At 40.0% G+C, this 22,717-nt stretch overlaps 1 protein-coding gene across 1 annotated transcript in view; it reads right to left on the bottom strand.

The window, feature by feature from the left end:
• Positions 1-13,391, bottom strand: part of TLL1 (tolloid like 1) — a 277,598-nt gene extending 264,207 nt beyond the window's left edge. Inside the window, exon 1 of the mRNA XM_043971079.1 lies at positions 13,196-13,391. Within this exon, the coding sequence (XP_043827014.1) occupies positions 13,196-13,364 (169 nt within the window). The 5' untranslated portion in view covers positions 13,365-13,391. The remainder of the gene's footprint in view (positions 1-13,195) is intronic.
• Between the last annotated feature and the right edge of the window lie 9,326 nt (positions 13,392-22,717).

The raw sequence follows: 22,717 nt of genomic DNA, 5'->3' as shown, positions 1-22,717 counted from the left end.
GTTGTTGTTGCTAATTATTTGGACTTAAGAAAGTGGAAGGTGTTGGTGGAGTTACGAAATGATCCAATCATTCTGGAGAGCAATTGGAACTATGCCCACATGACAACCAAATGGTGTATAAGCTTTGATCTAGAATACCATTACTAGGTCTGTATCCAAAGAAATAATTTTTTTAAAAAAGGGAAAATAAATCTATATGTGCAAAAATATTTGTAGTAGCCCTTTTCATGGTGGCAAATTGATGGAAATTGAGGGAATGCCCATCAATTGAGGAATGGCTGAACAAGTTGTGGTATGTGAATGTAATGGAATACTAATTATGCAATAAGAAATGGTGAACAGGCAGATTTCAGAAAAACCTAGAAAGCCTTGCATGAACAAAGTGAAATGAGAAGAACCAGGAAAACACCATACACTGTATGAGCAACATAGTATGATGATCAACTGAATGACTCAGCTCTTCTCAGAAACTCAATGATCTAAGACAAATACAAAGGACTGATGAAACCATCCACATTCAGAAAAACAACTGAGAGACTCTGAATGCAGATCGAAGGATTTTTTCACTTTATTCTTTTTCATGTTTTTCCCCATTTGATTTGTTTCTTCTTTTGCAACTGTGACTAATATGGAAATATGTTTTACATGATAGCACATGTATAACCTATATCAAATTGCCTACTATTTTCAGAAGAGAGGAGGGGAGGGAAAAAATTTGGAACTCGAAGTCTTGTAAAAATGAATGCAAAAAATTGCCTTGATGTTATAAGAGAAAAAACAAAATACTGTTTTTAGAAAGAGATTATAAACTTAAAAACTAAAAGGTGAAATTAAAAAAACAAAGAAAGTCATGGGGAAAATGCTAATATAGATTAAACGATTTTTTACAAGTCAGAGAGCCAGTTGTTAAACATTTACCAGCACATCTCTACCACATCTGGGTTTCAGCTGTCACTTCAACTTTAGGCACAGCCAAATCACAAAACTCCCCAAAAGGAGAAAAGAGTAATAAGGGTAGCATTTGGATCATGAACCTCAAAAGTCAAACATCAGTACCGCTATCACAGTTTGACAAGAGACATGTAAGGAATGGGGAAAACATACATGTCAAAATATTAACTTCAAAGTTCCCCCCCAAAAAATCAATTAAAAAAAACCTCATAGACAAGACAGTCTAAAATTCTTCAACAACTTTTAGATTAAAAGTCTACTGAAAAGTCTACATAGTAAAGTCTACTGAAATTTCTTCATTCAACCAATTAAATACTCATTCCATTCTAATTCAATTCAATAGATATTTGATAAGTGCTTACTATATGCTAGGCACTAGAATTTAAAAGATAAAATCAGTCTGATCCCTCAAGGAGCATGATCATATTCTACCAAAGGAGCAGCACATTTATATAGCTACATAAAATCAAGGTAATTTAACAGGGAAGAGATCATTAGCAATTAGAGGGGGAGGCAGAAATCAAAGAAGGCTCCAAAGAGGAGTTAACAGCTAAGCTGAGCCTTGAAGGAAGAAGCAAGCATTCCCTTGCTTCCTGAATGAAAACAGTGAATTCTAATTACAGGAAATCTGCCTATATATAAGATGGGAGATGGAATATCCAAGTTCAGGGAACAGCTTTTAGCAGCATGAAGTACATGAAGGTGAATAAAGGTAATGAAGGAAGTTGAAGGCAGATTGTAGGTAGCCTTAAGTGCCAGGCTGATGGGGTTTATGTTTTATCTTGTGGACAACAGGGAACCACGGGAGATTTTTTTGAGAAGAGAAGTAACATGATCAAAATTATACCTTAGGAAAATAACAGATGGCAGCCATGAGGATGATAGATAGAAGAGGAGAGACTAAAATTAGAAAGCACTAACAACAGCACATTGAAGAGGTGATGAAGGTCTGTAATGAGGTGATGGAATACAAGAAAAGAGGATGAATTTGAGAGAAGTTATGAGGGAAGAAAGTTAACAGCTTGACAACTGATCAGATAAGGAGGGTGGGGATTGGGGAGGTGGGAGGGAGCCCAAAGGGAGAGAGAAAAGGCAAGGATGGTATTCTTAGGTTACAAACTAGGTGACTAGGAGGATGGTGAGTGGCCTTGAAAAGAAAGACACTGAGTTAGTTCTACCTGAGATATGCTAACTTTGAGATTCTGATGGGACATCCAGATGGAGATGTCTACCAGGGACTGGTAATGTGGGACTGAATTCCAGGAATATGATCTGGACTAGACATATAATAAAGCATGTGAGGACTGATGAAATTACCCAAGGCAAGAGTACAGAGGGGGGGAAATGAGAGAACAGGAGAGAAACTTTAGGGACATCACTGATTTAGGGGGTGAAGATGCATACCTGCATACCTGCATACCACAAAGGGGACATCGAAAGAGTAAACAGGTAGGAGGAGGAGGACCAGCACTGACTATGTTGGATGATGAAGCTATCCACAGTGTCAAAAACTGAAGGGAGGGCTAGAAGAAGAGGACTGAGGGGGGAAAAAAAACAGTTGAATTTAGTTAGCAGTTAAGAGAACAGATGATTAATACTATAGAAAAGTGGTGGGTGGAGTTGATAGCCTGATTATAAGGTGTAACTTGAAGAAATGTGTTAACTTACATATAATTAGATTTTATGTTGAAAAGTCATTTTATTCTTAAGCATTCTTAAACCATTTTTTTTTCTTTATGGTGCAGCCTTTCTATGTGTGTTGTCACTATAATGATCAGAGTCAACTCAAATATGTTTAGTCTTCAATATATATTTATATCACCTAAGTAACCTTAAGGAAGACAAATACATACTTAGCTACCTTTTAGCTTTCAAATACCCAAGCTGTACTGTTGTTGTTTGTTGTTTGTTCTTCCCTCAAAGACCAATGACTTCAGGAAGGTGATGTACTTTCAAGTGAATTGGATTTAAGTGATACAGGACTGTGCCAAGTCACCAGCCTAGCTCTCTCCTCTTGAGCCATCTGGGACCAGTGGCAAGATATGGATCGTGATGGAATTAGAGATGGGCCAGGATGAACTACTTCATACAAATGTATGAGTTGGGTTCTTGAGAATGGTTTACTTGACAGGATTAGCCCACTCTTGAAAGGGACAAGGCAAAACAAGCATCCCGATAGCCAGGGAACAATGTCTTCAAATCTGTCAATATCTTATTCTCAAAGCTAACAATAGTAAGAACCAAACAAAGGGACTCCCTTCTGCATTCTGGGAATGAAAGTATTTTATGCTCCGTTTCACCAACGCCTCTGTACTTTGTGATGCTGGGGAGCTAAGAAAAGATACAAAAATTGCTTTTAAATTATTGTTGTTCAGTCCTGTCTGACTCTCAATGACCCTATTTGCAGTTTTCTTGGCAAAGATACTAGAGTGGTTTGCCATGTCCTTCTCCAGGTCATTTTACAGGTGAAACAACTGAAGCAAACAGGATTAGGTGACTTGCCCAGGATCACACAGTTGAGACCAGATTTGAACTCAGAAAAATGAGTCTTCCTTACTTTAGGCCACTTGTTCACTAGAAAAAAACAGTCTCTAAAGCTGAAAAGGAAGTATGGTGCAATACAATAAGGAATGGATTTGAACTCAAACAGTTTAAATACCAACTTTACCAGTGACTGAGTAACTGAGTAAGTTATTAAACCTCTGTTATACTTTCAAATTCCTCATTTATAAAATGAGGGCTTTGTACTCAATGGCTTTTGAAGTCCCAGCTCTGGACCAATGATTTTCTATCTCTATCTTCCATGGTGGCAGTGGTGACAAAGAAGGGGTACAAGGAGACAGGAGACCTCAAGCTCTTAATGAAGCAAAGGTGAGCCTGCATCTTTGAAAGCTGGGGAGGGGGGAGGTATTCTCAAACTTTCCAAATACCTCTAGCATGGCCCCTCCATCTCTCAGCATCTCCACCCTGCAGGGACAAAAGCTGTGTATTCTTCATTAAGAGCTCACACTTAATGAAGGGTACTGCAGAGAGAATCCCAACAATTCTGAGGAGCAAGAGAGTTCTGAGCTCTGTAAACCAAGGCATTAGTTGATCCCAGCAGGGTCCTCAATGACTGATTACATCCGATTATAGATTAATTATATGCCTCTTTTTTTTAAGCTCAAGATGCTAATGAGATTCCCATTTCCAGAATTATCTTTTGATGCATAACAGCAAGGCAATGTAAGAAGAGCACAGGATTTAGAGCAAGAGGACTTGATTGAATCCTGCTTCTCACACTTACTACTTCTATGACCTTGAGCATATGAGGTCTCTGGTCCTCTATAACCTCATCTAAAAAATGAGGAGTTTGGATGAGATAATCTCTCAAGTCCCTTCTAACTCTAAATCTATGATCCTAGCTTCTATGACTACTAAACAACATAGAATGTGGTGTTCTAAGCCTATATAGGAAGCTAGGTGTCACAATAGATAGAGGGCTGGGCTGGGTGGCACTCAAGAATTAAAATCTGACCCAGATTAAAATGTGACCTCACACAGTTACTAGCTGCATGACCCTGGGCAAGTCACTTAACCTTGTTTGTCTCAGTCTTCTCGACTGCAAAATGGGGATAATAACAGCACCTACCTCAAAGGCTTGTCATAAGGATCAAATGATGAGATAATATTTGTAAAGTGCTTAGTACAATACCTGGTATGTGATGGGCACCATATAAACAATCCCTTTCTCTTCCCCTGACAAAATAGGTTTCAATAAATCATCAGAGAGCATATAACTTCTGAATTACTCAAAGATTCAGCTGTAACTACTATCCACAAACCATCATAAATCCTCACAATAAGTCACTGTGCCAAAGGACTGGCAAAGTGTCAGTATGGTTCCCTCTGTGAGAAGTGAGTACCAGCTGGGAAAAAAAAAAGAATAATTACAGATAGGTCAGTATCACTTTCATAGGGCAGCATCTATCTAAAGAGAAAAAATTATTTTGAGAGATGATTTTTTTTGTAGATTACCCTTGAGTTATATGAGATACATGAGAGAGAAAAAAGAGTCAAAAATATTTAAACATTCAAAAGCTCATATCAAAGTGTATTAATAAATACTGTGCCACCATAGGATTTGGGAGATAGAATGAGGGTAAAGAGAGAAGAATGTTTCTCTGGATAGAGAAATGTAAAGAATGAGCACCTGGGAATCAATGTTTGGATTATTACTGCAATTTTTAAAAAATATAGGTAGAAGAGGACATGCACTCCAAGTCTGTGGTAGACTCAAACCTCTTTCACGTATGAAAATATCAAAAACAGATCCACTGAAGGAAAAGTTCACCAGTTGCTACAGCTGGAACAGGATAAGCTCCTGGGATAGAATTCCAATTCCCTGGCTTGGTATTTAATGCCCTACACACTTTGGATCCAAACAATCTTTCCAGTCTTATTTCGCATAACTTCCCTTCACATGTTCTGTTTTCACCAAATTGGACTAGCTGTTCCTTGAACACAATACGCTATCTGTACATTCATACAGATGCCCTCCTTCCTCATTTCCGCTGTTGAAGGCTGCAGGTGTCACCTTCTCTGTGAAGCTTTCTCTACTTCTCTAACCACCCACTGAGTTCTCACTCCTACCCCCCCAACCCCACACCAAACCAACTGCTTTCTCTCTCCTTAAACTCTTCTAGAACAATCTGCCTAGGACATTCCTTTGTGCCAATCATGTACTACCTGGGATTATCCTTATCAGTCTTCATATAGGGCATTATTTGCTATTTTCTCAAGTATCTGAGACAGTGTCTTGCCTCCTTCATAATAACCTAATAATCTTCTTATTGTACTACTTTGATCAAGATTTCCAATTCAAGGACTCTTCTTCCCCACTACTATATCATAAAATATAAACTCCTTAATCTGGCATTCAATGGCCCCCAACTACATGTTTCCAACCTATCTTTCCACATAGGAGATGCTTAGGAAATTCTTTTTACCTTCCCTTCCCCTCTCCCTTAAAGTGCTCTAAACCTCAGCCACAATAGATTGCTTAGTACTCATATACTTTTATTTTATTTTTTCAATTTTTTTTTTGTAGGACAATGAGGGTTAAGTGACTTGCCCAGGGTCACACAGCTAGTAAGTGTCAGGTGTCTGAGTCTGGATTTGAACTCAGGTCCTCCTGAATCCAGGGCTGGTGCTTTATCCACTGCACCACCTAGCTGCCCCCAGTACTCATATCCTTATTCTCTTCTCTTTTATCAGGCAGGTGATTATATAGTGGATAGACTGGAGAAGACCTAAGTTCAAATTTGACCCCAGATACATACTAGCTGTGTGATCACTTAACTTGTGCAAGTCCCTTAACTTTTTGCTTGCCTCAGTTTTCTCGTCTATAAAACGAAGGTAAAAATAGCACCGACTTTGAAGGGTTGTTGTGAGAATCAAATGAGATGTTTGGAATAGCACATTTGCACAAGCACTTAGCACAGTGCCTAGCTGCTAATTGCTTATTCCCTTCCCTTCCTCCATCTTTGTACTTTATATAATGTTATCCTCCCTAGCTTAGATGGACACTATAATCATGTCTCTTTGGCCAGACTCTACATATATTACCTCCTCTCCCTTCCTTCAAGGCCAAATGCAGGTTCCACCATTTCCATCTTTCAGTTATCAGCACTTAACAATGCCTTCCACACAACAGATCCTTTCTAATTATTATTAAATAGGATGGACAACAGATATAGTTACCACCACCACCACACACACACACACACACACACACACACACACACACACACACACACACACACACCCTCTTAGGGCCACTGACAGAATCTTAAATTACATGGATCAAGATTCTTATCATAAAGCTCTTCTTTCATATGCACTCTAGAGGAACATTTTAAACTGCCCCTACATTAGTCACAAGAAGACAGTTTGGGTTGTACTAAGTAACCGGAAATAATCATCCATGAGGTTTATTCGTTATTTTTATAGGACAAATTTGCAAAGACTTTTTAAATGGAAAATTCAATACTGTAAGACAATTTTGAAATTGGGCCTATGTTGTCCCGAAGGAATAGCAAACAGCTATTGTGAGTGCAGGTAGAAGAGAGGACAGATTTCCCCCCCCAATATTCAGACATTGTCTGTAACATAGAAGAGATCAGAGTCATAATTTAAAAAAAAAAACTTATTTTTGTACCAGTACTAATAGTATTCAAAACACACAGAGAAAGAAGTCTCCAGTTTTTTTTTAAATGTTTTTCTCCTTCCCTATTAAAAAGATGTGCACATTTAAAATGTATCCCATCCATCATTCAGTAACAGTTGACAATGCAGAAAATCCCAATTATATAAAGAAAACTCAAGAACAGGATATCATATTAATATAGAAACTACCTTCCTTATCCAGTCTCTGCTCATTTGAGGTATTTAAAATGTAAGAATCACTCTGCTACATGAGCTAATTAGCATACTGACTTCCTCTAGCCCCTCCCATAGACTGATATTCCGTAGAACAGAGCCCTTAGAGACATATACAATGTTACAAGAAACCTTTCTTTGCTTCCCTTCAGTAATATTATCCAAAACTATCAGCCCACACAAGAATAGGCAGGGAAGTATAATGGAAAGAGTCCCACTTACTAGGTCAAGGGCAAAGCATTATCCCTGGGACTGCTCCCTGCCTATGGGAATAACAATATTACACTGCCTACCTCCCGAGGGATGGTTCAGAGGGAAACAATAGAAGCACCTTAAAGGACCATACTACGTAAATGTAATTTACTATTATTAGGTTTAGGGACCTACCCCCTCAAGGCTTTAAATTAATCAGATTTCAGATTAATATGAAAGGGAAGGTAAATGCACTGGAGAAAGAGTCCAAAGATATTTGCCTGGACTCTGCACCTTGGTTTATACAGGTCCAGCCTCTCTAATGTGGCCGAGAGAAACATAACTACATCCGTACCTCCACGATGCTCCCTATAAAGCTTTCATCATGGGACCAAGAGAGTCAATTAGATGACTACATGAGTCTTTTCCGGTCCTATGATTTTATAAATTCAAACCAGTTTCCATGTGATCAATAGGTATTCTGTTTGAACTACAGGTTTAACATTCCTCAGATGATAACTTACTTATCTTTGGCATCACCTGCATTAAGTTGCCTCACTGAAAATTTTGTTTCAATTCCTTAAGAAATGGTGATTTCTTTGGTGTGGACAGTCCCTCTGAAAATGAAAACTGGGACCTGCCCTTCCCAGACCCCAATTCTTCATGAACTACTGTGGCAAAAAACAGAACAAAACAAAACAAACAAACAAAACACAACAACAACAGGGGCAGCTAGTCGGTGCAGTGGATAAAGCACTGGCCCTGGATTCAGGAGGACCTGAGTTCAAATCCAGCCTCAGACACTTGACACTTACTAGCTGTGTGACTCTGGGCAAGTCACTTAACTCCCATTGCCCCTCCCCCCAAAAAAAAACAAAAACAAAGCAAAGCAAAAAAACAAATTAGCAACTGGTGACCAACTCTCTGGTGATGGGGCAAAGTTATCAAGACCAGCCCTCAAGACAAAGAGACTGGGTAGACCCTTGAAATCTTTCCATCAACTATAACTTAGCTTGAAAAGTTTTGCCATTTTTATTATATTAAGCCACTTTCCTATTTCAGACCATCATCACCTCTTGTCCCAACTATTCCAATAATCTTGCTATTTGGTCTCCTTGTTTTTAGACTCTCTCTGAAGTCTATCTTCCACACAACTGCCAAATGAATCTCCCAAAGGCATATGTTTACTCACATTACTCCCCTGACCAAAAATCTTCATTTCCTTCCCAATGCCTGTCATTCTTATCTTTCTGACTTAATTTTCTTATTATACTCTGATGAGAATTCTCTTCTAGCAAAACTGAACTACACAAGTCATCCGCCATGGTATAAGGAATATACTCCCACCACTTTTCAGAATCCTAGTCTTGTTTCAAGGCTCATTTTGGGCACCACCAACTTCATGAAACATGTCCTGATACTCCAGTTGATAAGTATTGTATCCCTCCTCAAATTTCCTTGTAAGCTCCCTGAAGGCAGGGGTTCTTTTGTTGTTGTTGTTGTTGGGGTGTTTTGTTTTGTTTTGTGTGAGTGTGTAAATATGTAGTTGTACCCCTACACAGCAGATGTCTAATAAATGTTTGCTGAATAATTAGATGAGGAGAGTCAAATAAGGCTTAAACTCAGGACCTTTGAGAATATAGGCCCATTTCCATACAACAATAAGTCATCAGCAAGCAGCAAAAGCAGATTAAAATGTAACTGAGAAATCTTTAACAAAATAAATAAATATATAACATAACATAGATAATGTCAATTTGGGGTTTTTAAAAGTTAATATACAGCAGGTAGAGATGCATTTCTTATTGGATTTTGACAACCCTGGTCTAGAGCATTCTCAGAGGTTTTTCTAGCACATTTTGGAGGAATCTTGTCCTTGATTTTTTTTTTTAATTTTTTTTTTTTGGTTCAGAGTTAAGGATCAAATGATTAAACAGTACATACAGTATATTTAGGCAAACAGCACTATGTTTATGTAACAGATTCAACTGCAGCCCTCAAGGACCTTACATTGCTTCCTGAAGAAGGTAAAAATTATCTATTTGACAGTTTCCCATGTACCAGGTGAAAAATTTATGAATTAATTATTTGAACCTGAAGTCCAGGAAACCTGGACTAAGGCTAAGTTTGAGGATTCCCTGACTATGTACATGAAAAGGACTCCTACCTTTGAAAACTCAAGAAACCAGTCTGGAATTTTCCAAATCATCTAGTTCATACTTTTCCTTTTGTAGATGAGGAAGCTTAAGTGTTTGGTTTTTTTTTCCCCTGGGAGCCTATAGGCAGTAAATAGTGGAGTCAATGTCAGGAGCTGTATACATTTTCCAGGAATGCTAGTCTCTTGCTTAAAGAGTACTAAGAGTGGGGCAGCTTGGTCGAAGTGGATAAAGCACTCACCCTGGATTCAGGAAGACCTGAGTTCAAATTTGACCTCAGACACTTGACACTTATTAGCTGTGTGACCCTAGGCAAGTCACTGAACCCCCATTGCCCCACCCCCCCAGAAGAAAAAAGTACTTAGAGGCCACCCCACAGGCCATGGGTCCCAATAGTGAAAGACTGACTGATAGCCCCATAGTGGGACTAAGACTCAAGAGATGCATCCAGAAGAATTTCCAGGGCTTAAATTTTGGAAAGGACCCTTCTGGCCATTTTTAAACTTCAGCCTGTCACAGTCTCTCCTTGAGTCCCAGTCCCTTTTCCTCCACTTTGCTTACTTATAAACCTAATGGTTCTGAAAAGATGACACAAACTAATGTATACCATACTCTTTTCCTAATACTCTTTGCTGACTTGTTTTTTCATACGCCTTTTGCTATTTTCCAAAGTTTCTTTTATTGCTATTCTTCATCTGTTTTACAGAGTTCCTGGGGAGGACTGTTAGTTTTCAATTGAGGTTTGAAAGTAGGAACCTTAACCAATGATTCCTTCAAAGGGGTCACATTAGGGACAGGGGAGGGAAACCCAAAGGGTGACCAACTCCTTTCTCAGCTCCAGCAAACTCTAAAAGAACAGCAGTAGCACTCAAAAACAAACAAAAGAAAAAGTAAGCTAATAAACAAAATCCTCAGATGAAGAGGGGCTAAGAGTCATCCTTCTAGCTAAAATAATTATCCATCCACAGATGTCTTTATTTTAAGCACCAGCAGTTACCACTCAATGTTATCCTACCAAAAGTAAAATGCTATCAAGGAAAAACAAATATAAGCACTGTTCCAGTGGTTTCATTTAGTCAGTTTTTCTTCTAGCCTTTCCCAGCTGATCATTTACAGGAAAACCCTCATACCCACCTTTTTGCAAAACCAGTCTTTTTCCAAAGACAAGGCTGCAAAAATTACAAATGCCCAGAAATGGGAAAAAAGTACTAGTGCAAAGAGATAGTTTAGTTTACTTTCTAAAAAAACAAAAACAAAAAACAAACAAACAAAAAAAAACCCATGAGCTATGATTTATTTCTAAGACAAGAGAATTTCCTAAAATGTTTTGCCACCCTTTTGATATTTCTGCAGTGACACTTCCACTTACATTAACATAAAGATATAATATTAAGAAAAATATTGCATGTTCCATCTGAAAAGAATGTCATATTTTCTCCTAGAAAATTCAGCCTTAGAAGTTAAGATGGTTAAGCCCTTCACAAGAAAAGGACAGTAGTAGTATCTTAAAGTTTCCTAGACGACCATTAGTTCACAAGATAGTTAGCATTTACTCCTGTGAAACATCTGACAAAGTGCAACACATTCAATTATCTGAAACTTTTACTTGATTTCTACTTAGAGTCCATAAAATGATTTTGAAGCCAGATTATGGTTTTGCACATTTAGCTGATGCTCACCCTCTGCAGAAGCCTTCTCTGCACCTTACTTTGGATGTAGTTTATAACCAAACAATGATGCGGGAGTTTGGGGGCTGGTGGTGGGGAGCTAGAAAAACTTCGTTTGGGGCAAGAAGTTTAACCATCTTTTGCTAACTGAACACCCGACTGCGAGCGGCAATATCAGTCTGGCTTGAAGTGATAACACAAAGAGCCGCTAGAATTTGTATTGGTCTACACGTGAACATCTTTGTAGGAATAACTCTTGCAGAGGAAAAAAAGACCCTGGCGTTTATCATGCCTTTGGTAAGTAAGGAAAGGACTATTTTCTTTTTTATGTTCTATCCTCGCTAGAGCTATCAGACCAAACATCCCGACATCAGAAGGAAAAACTATGGGTATTTCCGGGTTTAACGGCATCTCTTTTCATTCATCTGCATCAGTGGTCAAACGCCAGACTTTTGTGTGTGACTAAGGAGCGGTCCAGAGGGGACCCACAGAGTGCGCGCACTAAATCTTTGCTCTGGGATGCTGTGCCCAGGACATGGCAGGGCGATCAGGCACATGCATGTTGCCCACTACACTGCCCATTATTATTATTACAGGACTCTCTCGGGCAAGGGGGGTGAGCACGCCCTTCCTGGGAGATGACACATCCCTACTTTTTTAGCTTCCAAATACCAGTATCATTCCAAGAACCAGACTCTCACTAACCTCCCCCCCCCCCGCCCCTTTCCCGACCCTGGGGCGCGCGCCAGAGCGCATCCCTACAGCGAACCACACAAACAACTGAGGCTCCCAACCCAAAACTCCTTGTGGTGGAGGGGGGAAGGGGGGGAAAGGAGGGAAAGGTGCTGCTACCAGAGAAGAGAATGAGCCCCTGGGAACTTCCCTCACGTGGTCTCTGCCCACGGCACGTGCGGCTCCTAAGTCTGAGAGGCAACCGGGAGGGAAGCGCCGCCGTGCGCTCAAACTGGGACCAGCAGCAAGGAGCTAGGGGCTCCAGGGAGCGGAAGGAACCGGAGGCGCTCGCCCTGCTAGCGTAACCCGGACCAGAGGAGGAAAGCGAGGGCTTCCTGCGGTTGCGATGAAAACTGGTCCCGGTGCTCAGAGGAACAACTTCAGGGATTCCCCCTCTCTCTCTTTCCCTTTGTGTAAAAGGGGAGGAGGGGATGCATTGGGAACACATCCCCTAAATACTCCCAGGGCAGACGCAATATCCCCAACTGCAATAATGAAGTTACAGACAGGAGGGAGCTTCGAAGAAGGGGTGTCCCAGTGTAGGCAGTAACTTTTTTTCCCCCTGCAGTGCTCCTTCCATTCCATCCCCATCCAATCCAGCCACGATCAGGTCTCACCCCGCTCCCACATCCCAGCGACTAGAGGCTTATTTAAACAAAGGTTTCACCCTGGAGATTCTAAAACTAGAAACCCAAGGTGCTGGTATTTAAAACTTTTTTTCTATCCGTGGTGTTTTCGTCACTTGGAGGTGGATGAGGGTTGCGAGGGGAAAAGAGAAGGGAAAGTTAATCCTATCACTAACTATAGGTCGCGAATCCGGAGATGTCAAGAGTAAATAAAAACTAGGGGGTGCGAGTCCAGGAGTGAGTGTGATGCAGTCCTAAGAAGTTGGAAAAAAATACCTGAACCTGTTCAACAAAGTCCCCAAGTCCACTCTGCTTGGGGAATGTTAGCGAAGGAAGGGTAGGGGAAGAAACAGGTGAGTTTCTCTCTCAAAAAAAAAAAATAAGCACTAAATGCAAAACGAAGTTCAGGTGGAGAGCTACTTGAGCATATGAGACGCAGCAAGTCACTTACCAGCTTTACAGGGATCCTTATAATCTAGCGTCTCGGTTTTATCCTCTTCATGAAAAGCATAAGTGTAATCATAATCGAAGCCAGAGGAGACCCACATCTCCCCACCGAAGATCAATCCCGAGGCCATCAGCCACAAGACCATCCTCTGTGATAGCATTTCCATCCCCATCCTCCTCCCGGGGAGGGATAAAAAAAAAGAGGAGAGGGACTCGAGCGATCAAGCCGCCTACTGTCCACGTTGATTGAAAGGGGCGGGGAGGACAGTTTCTCCTCTCCACCTAGAGGCTCCTCCGCGTGACTGTGACTGCTAGGTGTCCGGGGACATGGGGAGACAGTGAAAACATAAGGGAGAGGAGAAGGGATTTATGTGTGCGCCCCCACCCCACCCCCCTTTTAAAAAGGAGAAGTTGGGAAGGAGCTCGTGTGTGGGTAGCCAGGCAGGTAGGGAGGTGGGATGGGGAGGTGCGGGAAGGACTGGCTTGGAGAGTAGGAGAGGAGGCGGTCCTAGTCCAACTCGGGTCCTCGCAACGCCCTGCGATTGCTGCCTGCCAGAACGTCTCCCAGCCGGGTTAACCCGCAGCCAAACTTCGCGCCGCTGCTTCTCCTCCTCCTCCGGTCTCTCCCAGAGGAACGCGATGCCCCCAGGGACTTGGTGAGGCTCCGACTCCTACTCGCAGGTCCTTCTGCCAAAGCTCCGGGGCTGATCCCTTCTACCACAAGCCGCCGCCGCCCCCTCCTGCTCCTGCTGCTACTTCTGCTCCTGGAAGATGAATCCGGTCTGCACATCAGCACATCTGAACTGAAAGGCGAGACAAAAAGAGAAGGGAGAGTAATTTCTACGCCAAGGAGACCTTAGAGTCCTGCAGCGAAGAGAGAAGCAACTCTGCTGAGAAATGGGGGAGGGAGGACGTGAAGTAGGGGTGGCTGTCTTTTCCTTAAGCTATTTTCCCCTCTTACTAACTAAAAAAAAAAAATCTTAAAAGCATCTAACCCAATCACTAGCATCCTGCTTACTTATTCATACAATCAGGGTCAGGATCCCGGCTCCAGCCTCCGATCTGGCTCCTTTGATAGACTTAGGCAAACACACAGATCCACACACTCCCACAGTGACATTTATCTCCATTTATATTTTAGTGGAGATTAAAGATGACTGTGAAGTCTGTGTTCACCAGTGCAAAGATTAGGTATGTAACAGTTTAGAGTGCCAAGGATCCGAGGGGCGGGGGAAGAGAAGCGTAATAACTTAGCTACAAATCGCACGCTCCCTTCCCCCCAAACAAACAGGCAATGTGTTTCTTTTCCTAAGCTGCTGGTTAATGTTAGCGCCGGGAGGGGGGAGAATGTTCCAGCCCTAGCGGTATATTTAAAGAAAGAGAGAGAGTCCATTGATCTTCCAACTTTCTGCAAAGAAATTACGAACCTCAAAACTGAAAGTGAAAAAGGAAAAAAATAGATCAAAATCAAACTCCAGATTGCAGCAGCGGGAGGAAACGTCAAGATCTGACGGTTGGCTTTCCTCGTTTCTCACGTGGGTGAAAAAAAAAAAGTCATTTCTGGGTTTGCCTTAGAAGCAAAGTTTCTCTAATATTGGCAGACCCCCACGCGGGATTATTTGGAAGCAGGGAGGATATGAGAGCCTGGGTGTGCAGGAGAGAGGTGAGCGAATTAAACCGGGCGGCCAAGATCTGCGTGGTAAGAGCCACACACAATTCAGCAGATCAGCCTAAAGACAAACATACGTTGGGGGAAATTGGGGGGAAAATAGCCAAGGAAGTCTCAAAACCCCCGTTGTGAGCAATTCCGAAATTGTGCTCACATCTGCAAGTAGTTTCAAAAGAAGGTGAGACTTTTCCGCCGCCTCCTCCAAGTTTCCAGGGGCCTGGGGATTGGGAGGAGGGAAGTGATTGGGCGTCTGCTAGTTTCTAACTAATCTCCTTAAGTGTCAACTGCAGCCTCGACTTTTGAAAAGCCACTTACATCTTCATTTCAAACTCGTCTTCTAATACTTGTCTGCCCCCGGTTCACTTCCTTGATGCCATCAACATACACGAACTCACAATTAGAGAAAAGCCTGACAGAAAAAGGGGGGGGGGAAGTAAACTCTGCATTTATACAGCATTCATTCTGAGATTCAAAAGACATTTTCCCCCTACAAAGACCCTAGTGAGATGGGTAGTGCAGATATCACCCCCATTTTACAGATGATAAAATTTCGGCTTGGAGAGCTGAAATGATTGATTGACCTACATCAAACAACTAGTGTATCAGGCAGGATTCAACTCCAGGCATTTCTGAGTTCAACACAAGGAATAAACAAAAACCTATAAATAGAAATAAACCAAAGGTATACTCAATTCTACTTTGGGGACTTTGACATTTCTGTTGAATTGTTTAAAATAACTTTTGCACTTAAAAATATTCCCCCCCCCATACTGTCCCTCATATAATAAGAGCTTAATAGACATGCATTTGCAACTAAAAGTAAAGGGAGAGATTGGTTATGTGGTGGGTGAAGGGACTAGGCAGATCTAATTATTACAAAGAAATCGTACTTCAGTTCCATTCCTCCACTGAAGTAATCGATGGATCTGCTTTATGATCAGCTCCTAAACCATATAACAAAGACACATGTATATGGTAGCATTAGAGGTAGGGGAGGGGAGGGGAGAGAAACTGTTCAATAATCAAGAATCCCCATTTGGTTTAGAATCATCAATTCCTCTAACCGGTCAAAAAAAAAAGTGGTTTGCATAATCAATAACAATGGAGCTGGTTTTATTGCTCTGGTGAACATCTCTATTCTATAAACAATTCAACATTTATCAAGCATTTTGTACTACGAAAGGTACTGCTTAAACAGGAGAATATCCAACCTACCCTTAAATGAAATCCATGCCCTTTATTATGACTAATGCACCAAGACACTTCCCACTTCACAGTGGTGGTGTTTTTTTAAGTACTCTTAATTCTAATGTCCTGAAAATATTACCTTTCATTATGTTATTCATATGTAATTTTGCAAATGTGTGCCAGTTGTCCTCTTTGGCTATAGTAATCAGTAGCATCAGTGGTGATGAAAGCTTCTCTTGTAATTGTTCCAAATAATTGCTACCATATACTACGAGAAACGTGTGGATGTTTTTTGTTTCTATACCATGGCAATGCCTATGTTTCATTTCTTTGTGATACTTGTAATTGAAAAATTATAAAATCAAACAAAATAGCAACTAGGAAAATAAAAAAGAGATGAGCAAAATAAAAGTAGTATACATGGTACTTATTAACTGTACATGCATAATTAAATGTTCTTAAATTTAAAAAATTATTTCAGAAATACTTATTAACCTCAAAAATTCATGAGGATCAACCCAATGGAGGCTAGGATTTTGACATTAAAATATTAACTTGATCTAATTCTGTACTAATAATTGTAAAACAACATGTCAACCTTTGGAACATAAATTTATTCTGAAGTTTCAATGGATGAAAAACGTTTTGTCCTGACCCCCATGGAAAACATATTTACAAGAAATTGTACATACTATGCATTTGTGTAAACACATACACATAAATCCATCCATACATACACACATATAATTGTGACCAAAAGCTATAGCATTGTGTCAGGCAGCCACAGAAAGGCATACAGTGTGTGATTCCAGTCACCCAGTAAGATAAAGATTGTTTGAGAGAGATTACCTCTCAGGGAGGTATGTGCTGAGGTCACCCTTGGCCTCCTGCTTGCAATCTGCCCCTGCCTTCAGCATCACCACCTGAACAGGGTCACATCCAACTCCTTCAGATGTCAATACAGCTGACCACAATAATAGACTGCAAAAGCATGGACTTCTGGGGCAAAAGATGAGGAATCAATATGATCTTTTACTATCATTATGATTACAAACTAACAAAAGACAAAGTAAAATTGCAAAAACAGCTATTTGAACTAGTTTCCAACCAATCCATTTTTTAAAAGTTATCCTTGCATCAGTGGGGCATTATGTTTTTAAATGATGGGAGTGAAAGTCATATACTTTCTCAACAATTTAACTTTATTAATTTGGTTTCAGGGAACTTTGATTTTCATCCTGTTTTGTGTTGTAAAGCTTAAAATCTCAAACAATGTTTTCATTTCACAGACACACACACACACACACACACACACACATTTGCCACCCCATCATGCTTACAATTCTGACAATTGGTTTGACAACATATTCAATCAAATTCCAACCTACATCAGTTTCCTGAGTAGCCAGAACACTTCCACAGAGGCAGAATGCATAAAGGAAAGCAAGCAAAAAATCTGCTTCATTTACAATTTATTTTTTAATCATGAAAAGTATTTAAGAAAAAAAATTTCCCCCAAACTCCAAAACCAGAAACGGTTCATTCGTGATATGGATCCGGGCCTCCTTAGGGGCTACTTGGCATAGGTCACTGCTTACCTTCCTGTCTACTTTGGTAGCCTTGGGCCTCTTGAATGGTAAGGAGAGAGAGGCCATTTATTGTTATGGTGTATAGCGACTTAGAACAGCTGTATTTCTTTGCCCTATCCTCAATGAGCTCAGTTCAAAACATAAAAAACAAAAACAACTTTACTTGCCTTCTCCACACTTCTGGTCCTTTCCCAGTTCTACACTTCTATTTTGGTATGCCTGGGGAAACCTCATGTGTCTAGTTTTATATATATGTGTGTGTGTGTGTGTGTGTGTGTGTGTGTATACACACACACACACACTTTTTGGTGAGGCAATTGGGGTTAAGTGACTTGCCCAGGGTCACACAGCTAGTGTTAAGTGTCTGAAGCCGGATCTGAGCTCAGGTCCTCCTGAATCCAGGACCAGTGCTCTATACACTTCGACACCTAGCTGCCCCATGTCTAGTTATTTTAATTACATTTAAATGGCAGCTGATATCCTCTCTTTTCTATAGACCTCCATTTCTCAATTTATTACATCAAATAGGTAATGAAATACTTTGCAAGCCTTAAGGTGCTAAATATGTGTGTTATTATTAATCTTTTCAGACATTCAACTTTGTAACACAAACACACACACACACACACAGGAGTATTTAAAGGATAGAGATGGTATCTACATACCCCTTGTTTGAACATTAGTCATTAGTTCAATCCTAAGTATTATCTTCTGCCTCAGAAGGGGTCTGATTAATTTTCTTTGTCCAAGAGTAGAATAGGGCTGCAGTTTCTGGAAACAATTATCTCCTTTATCCAAAAATAAAGGATTTGAAAAAATTCTAAGGGATGCCACCCATCTAAGGACTTTTCTTTCCTCTCTACGAGGCCTTTGCTAGTGTCCCAGCCAAGAACTGAACCCATCAGTAAAGGCCTATTTCCCTCATCTCTAAGTTCCTGCCCCTCTCTCTATACTTTTCCTTCTTTTTCTTCCTCCCCATGATTAGGTCAAAAGGCAAACAACTGCCAATTCTCATCTTTTATTCTTGTTTATCCCTGACTTAGTGGAGTGTTAATAGGTGGTCAGGATGGCCTGAGTTCAAATCTGGCCTCAGATACTCACTAGCTGTGTGATCCTGGGCAAGTTACTTCACCCTGTTTGCCTCAATTTCCTCATCTGTAAAATAAGCTGAAGAAGGAAATGGAAATGGAAATGGAAATGGAAATGGAAATGGAAAACCATTCCAGTACCTTTGCCAGGAAAACCTTAAATAGGGTAACTGAGAGTCAAACAGTACTGAAATGACTCAACAACAGATCCCTGACTTAATGGAATGTTAATACCTATTGTAGGTATTTAATGAGTGCTAGTTAATTGGTAGGCAAGGGATTATCGAAAGGATTAAGTCATCTCCATAGAACGTACTCTTGCCTTCCATATAGTAGGTACCTAATATTTGTCAAATGAGTGAAAATTGTTAGAGAAATATTGTGAACTACCTAAAAATACAGCAATTCAGCATGGATCCCTACATCAGAAGTATTGGGATACTGTGCAAGGAGTGCTTCATATGTTAGTGAGAGAACTCAGCTTCAAAACCTGGCTTTCCCCAATACTGTCATATGTGTGTAAGTCACTTAATATCTCTGAAGCACAGCTTCCTCAGCGGTAAAATGAGAGGATCAACTGGATGACCTCAACTATCCCTCTCATGATGAAATCTATTATTCTATAATCCTTCTTGATTGTGAAGTGCTAGTAACTGAAGAATAAGAAGTCAGATACTAAGGACATCCAAGGCATTTTATTCAATTTTATCATTTTGAAGAAAATATGCTTTAAAAAAAAATCTGGTCTCTAGGGTAAGAATCATGCTTGCCTCTTACCTTCTTCACATAGTGGATGGTATAGGAAGTAGACCTGTGATTTCATTTGTAAGAAGACTTCGGAGAAAAGAAAATCCATTCTACCAATGCAGGTTGGCCCCTTCAATGATACTTAAAGTCTTCGAAGGTTGCCTATAGCAGTAAAATGTAATCTGGCAAGGATCACCTAGCCAGTATGTGGCAGAGATAGTACTGGAACTTGGGTCTTTTAGACACCCATGTCAGCTTCTTATCCCATATGCCATACTGATAAGGCAATAAACATTGAAGCTCTCCCTAGACCGTTTTTTATTTTTTGGAAGGGGGAATTTTACATAAATTCAAGGAATTATCAAGGACAATCCTGCTCTGGCCCAGATGAACCACCACTCAAAAGTTGTTATAAACAAAAATAAAATAATTTGGAGAATAGAGTAGGGGTTTGGGAAGAGGGAGTTTGAAGATAATATGTCCATGATCCAAATGCTGTTTCATTTCAGCTTTCCTCCCTACATATTATATTCCAGCAGGTAGGCATTCCAGGAGTTGACAATTCTTTCAACATAATTGACAAAGCCAAAAGATGAATCAATATACCCTTTGTTTCGTGCTTCCTATAACTCCTTCTTCAGCCCTTTCAATATTGGGCTCATAACACAAGCTGATAGAAACAGAGTAAAGTTAGAATGGAGACATGAGATTTGTACTATAGGGAAAGCTGAGCACTCAGAATCCACACTTTCAAATAAAGGTGCTAGAAGAGACTTTAGAGAGTCCTTTGGAAAGCAAGGAGATCCAAACAGCCAATACTTAAAGAGATTATTTCAGGCTATTCACTGGAAGGTCAAATACCGGAAGCTGAGGTTTAAATACTTTGGCGACATAATGAGAAGACAGGACTCATTGGAAAAGATCTTGATATTGGGGAAGATTGAAGGCAAAAGGAAAAGGGAGGGAAGAAAATGTGATGGATTGATAGTATAATGAAAGCAATGAACATGAACTTGGACAGACTTTGAGAGTGATGGTGAATGGAAGGGCCATGACCATGACCATGGGGTCAAGAACAGTCGGGTATAACTGAACAACAACAACAAAAAGTTAGAAGCAGAAAGAGTTTATTCAGCCCTGTCTAAATAAATGCAGAAGCATTATTATTCAACACTCACTGTGTGTAAAAGGCCCTGTGTCAAGGATTAGAAATCCAACTCCAAAAGAGAGATAGTTTAGTTCCTGCCCTTCAGGACCTAAAAATAGTGACATAATATAACGGAGCAATAAGCATTAAGATTTTACTATGTACCAGACACTGTGCTAAATTCTTGGGGTACAAATAAAAGTAAAGAGAAAGATAGTCTTTTCCCTAAAGAAACTTGTATTCTAATGGGGTTAAAAAACACAAAAAAAGGAAACTGAAAAAGGAGGGCATAGGAATAGCATAGATAAAGAAAAGTCAGAAGCAAAGGCTAAGGAATAAAGATTGACCGGCCTGTCCCCCCCCCCCCCCACAGCCCGACAAACAAAGACTTCAAAAGGAACTCAACAGTGAGATAAGGGAGCCAACATGGCAGAGGGATATTCCAGAACAGAAAAGGCAGCAAGGGGGAAAAGCAGGGATCAGGAAAAGGAGTTTTGGCCAGGGGAGTCCTGGGCAGGATCGTGACCTTGCTTTTTGACAAGCTGTGGTATATTATATACCACAGCTTGTTAAAACCAAGAATGGTATTGATCTGATTGTCCTTTCTCAGTTGATCAAGTTCCATGATGATAGAGCAGATGCTAAGATGATCCAGGTAGAGGCAATCTGTTTCCATTCTCTCTACATACTGCTTATAGGTAGATTCGTTATTCTGAAGAGGCCATAGTTGGTATCCTTTGTCACATGCCCCAGGTTCACTTCTACAGCCCCATGAGTTGAATCTCAGCAAAGCTGAAAAACCAAAAGAGCTTATAAAAGTGTTCCTAGTCATTACAAGCACATGACAGGGAATGAAGACAATAACATACACCTCAGCTACCCAGCAGGATTCAGACTTGACCACGCAGGGAAGACAAATTTAAAAGCTCAATTATTTAGTCGTAAGTATTTGTAGCTAAACACATTCTTCACATAGTCTAAATATTTTTTTAAGAGTGAAGCATTGTTAAAGGAATTCAAAGACTCTAAATATACAAAGAGATAATATTTAAAGCCTATATGACATAGTAGCCTATGAAAATTTTTCTTAAGTAGAAACCATCATCAGACCAAATGGTGTCAGTAACCCCAATATAAGTGAGAAAATTATTCTCAATAATTTCTAAACCATCCCAGCTAGAATTTTTTAGTAGGATCTTTTTTTTCTTGCCCAGGGTCAAAAGAGAATTTTTAAAAATGTTTACCAACAAGAAAAGATCCAGGAATTTATGGATCATATTCATTTAGCACAAAAATTCATCTTGCTTTCCCACCCTCACTTTTCTCTTGGTGTTTTTTTAAACATTTTTATTTATAGTTTGGAGTTTCAACTTTTATCTCTCCTTTTCTCCTCTCTCTCTGCACTCCCTGAGGCAATAAGCAATCAGATATGAGTTATACATCTCCAATTATGTAAAACAGTACCATTTGAGTAATTTTGTACCAGAAAACTTGAATAAAAGAAAAAATTAAAGAAAGCAAAAAATAGAATGCTTCAGTCTGTGTTCAATCAATATCAGTTCTTTCTTTAGAGGTGGATATTATGTTTTATCACTAGTCCTTTGCATTGTCTTAAATAGTTGTGTAATTCACAGTTATTCATCAAACAATATTGTTGTCTCTGTGCACAATGTTCTCTTGGTTCTACTCACTTCACTATGCATCAGTTCATACAAGTCTTTCCAGGCCTTTCTGAAATCATCCTGCTTGTCATTTCTTATAGCACAATAATATTCCATCACCATTATATACCACAGCTTGTTTAGCCATTCTGTAATTGATGGGTATTCCTTTGATTTCTAATTCTTAGCCACCACAAAAATAGCTGCTATAAATATCTTTGTACAAATAGGTCTTTTTCTCTTTTGAGGGATAGCATTGGGATACAAACCTAGCAGTGGTATTGCTAGATCAAAAGGTATGTACAGTTCTATAATCCTTTGGGCATAATTCCTTTTTTTTTTTTTTTTGGTGAGGCAATTGGGGTTAAGTGACTTGCCCAGGGTCACACAGCTAGTAAGTATTAAGTCTCTGAGGCCAGACTTGAACTCAGGTCCTC

Source organism: Dromiciops gliroides, chromosome 6 (assembly GCF_019393635.1).
Source record: "Dromiciops gliroides isolate mDroGli1 chromosome 6, mDroGli1.pri, whole genome shotgun sequence".
NCBI classification, from domain to species: Eukaryota; Metazoa; Chordata; class Mammalia; order Microbiotheria; family Microbiotheriidae; genus Dromiciops; species Dromiciops gliroides.
This window is presented reverse-complemented; position numbering and strand designations above follow the sequence as displayed.